The sequence below is a fragment of the Colobus angolensis genome, unplaced genomic scaffold (genome assembly GCF_000951035.1).
Source record: "Colobus angolensis palliatus isolate OR3802 unplaced genomic scaffold, Cang.pa_1.0 Scaffold11, whole genome shotgun sequence".
Classification (NCBI taxonomy): domain Eukaryota; kingdom Metazoa; phylum Chordata; class Mammalia; order Primates; family Cercopithecidae; genus Colobus; species Colobus angolensis.
Genome location: NW_012112030.1, coordinates 2,143,360 through 2,145,031, shown reverse-complemented (window position 1 = coordinate 2,145,031; position 1,672 = coordinate 2,143,360). Strand labels below are relative to the sequence as shown.

At 52.8% G+C, this 1,672-nt stretch overlaps 1 protein-coding gene across 1 annotated transcript in view; it reads left to right on the top strand.

Annotated features, from left to right (window-relative positions):
- Nucleotides 1-1,666, top strand: part of ZNF384 (zinc finger protein 384) — a 24,071-nt gene extending 22,405 nt beyond the window's left edge. The window contains exon 9 of the mRNA XM_011955320.1: nt 383-1,666. Coding sequence (XP_011810710.1) covers nt 383-799 — 417 coding nt within the window. The 3' untranslated portion in view covers nt 800-1,666. The remainder of the gene's footprint in view (nt 1-382) is intronic.
- Nucleotides 1,667-1,672: the final 6 nt, after the last annotated feature.

Sequence of the window (1,672 nt, the reverse complement as noted above, 5' to 3'; positions counted from 1 at the left end):
GCCAGGATGGTCTCGAACTCCTGACCTCGTGATCCGCCCGTCTCGGCCTCCCAAAGTGCTGGGATTACAGGCTTGAGCCACCGCGCCCGGCCCAGTTAGATATTTTCTATGAGACTCCAGAAGAGGTTGTAAAGTTGTCTCATTCAGGGGTCTTCGAAAAAAATAGCAGCTCATTCCTTTGCCAGTTGAATGTTCACTGACTTCTAAAGGTTCCCCTCTCTTTTTTTTCTCAGTAGTGAGCCACTGAAAGTGCTACTTGAGTTTTGCTCAGTCTTGGTTCCAGAAAACCATTATAAACCTTAACTCTAGCAGAATTAGAGCCTAGGGTGCTAGTTACAAGTAATCTCTTTTCCTTCCTCTTCATCCCTCAACTTCTTTTTACCATCTCCCTCAGGAAACATACCTTATGAAACATATGCGCAAACACAACCCTCCTGATCTTCAGCAACAAGTGCAGGCAGCAGCGGCGGCGGCAGCAGTGGCCCAGGCCCAGGCTCAGGCCCAGGCTCAAGCTCAAGCGCAAGCCCAGGCTCAGGCTCAGGCTCAGGCCCAGGCCCAGGCCCAGGCCCAGGCCTCCCAGGCATCACAGCAGCAGCAGCAGCAGCAGCAACAGCCACCACCACACTTCCAGTCTCCTGGGGCAGCCCCCCAGGGTGGGGGTGGTGGGGACAGCAACCCCAACCCTCCACCCCAGTGTTCCTTTGACCTGACCCCGTATAAGACAGCGGAGCATCATAAGGACATCTGCCTCACTGTCACCACCAGCACCATCCAGGTGGAGCACCTGGCCAGCTCTTAGAGATCCGTGCTGCCACCCACTGGGAAGAGGAAGAAGTAGTCCTGGTTTCTTCTTTCTCCAGCTCCTCTTGGTGGGAAAAGTCCTCTTCTTCCTTCACAGGCCTTGGCTCCATCTCCTTGGGCCTCAGGCACAGCTTTCCTTCACAGGATACCATCCTTTTTCTGAACTCCTCAAAAGGAACATCAGCCCTCCTGATTGCAAAGGAATACTGAGCTGATGGTGTCATCCAGCAGCCTCCCCTCCCAAGCAAAGCTTTTAAAATTGGGGGTTGGTGCTCAAGGGAAGGATTTGCTATGACCTCATAGAAACTTGTCCAGTGTGGTCACTTACCCTATCCTTACCCTCCTTATCCTCAAAGTTTGGGTTGATAGAAGTCTAGAGGCTGGCCCTCCCAGGTAACAGAGAAGAGGGAGGCCCAAATGCAACCAGCCTCTTGTTCTATTCTTGCCTGCAAAAGAACAGAGGTTTCTCAGTTGCCTCAGTCCGTGAGAGCCATTTCTTCCCCTACATCGTCTCACTTCCTGTTGACTGCTGGTAGAAGATTCGGGGTAGGGGATAGACCTCCTTTTATTTGAAGGGGGCGAGGGCTGAGATGTGGTCCCCAAGGGGCCAGAAATTCCCAAGTTGGTCACAGGTGGCTTAGAAGTGTGGGTTATGGTTTTAGGGATTTCCTTGGAGCCTCTCTCCTCTGCCTACACAGACCCTATACTCTCAGTCTCCCCAACCCACCCCCCAAGGAGCTGTGGGAGGCTTTGTGTTATCTGTGAAACTCCAAAACAGGGGTGTTGCGGAGAAGGGAGAGTTCAAGGCAAACACAAGGACTGGACTTAGCTCCCTAGGTGCCACGGTCAGATGCCGGACACGGATTTATAT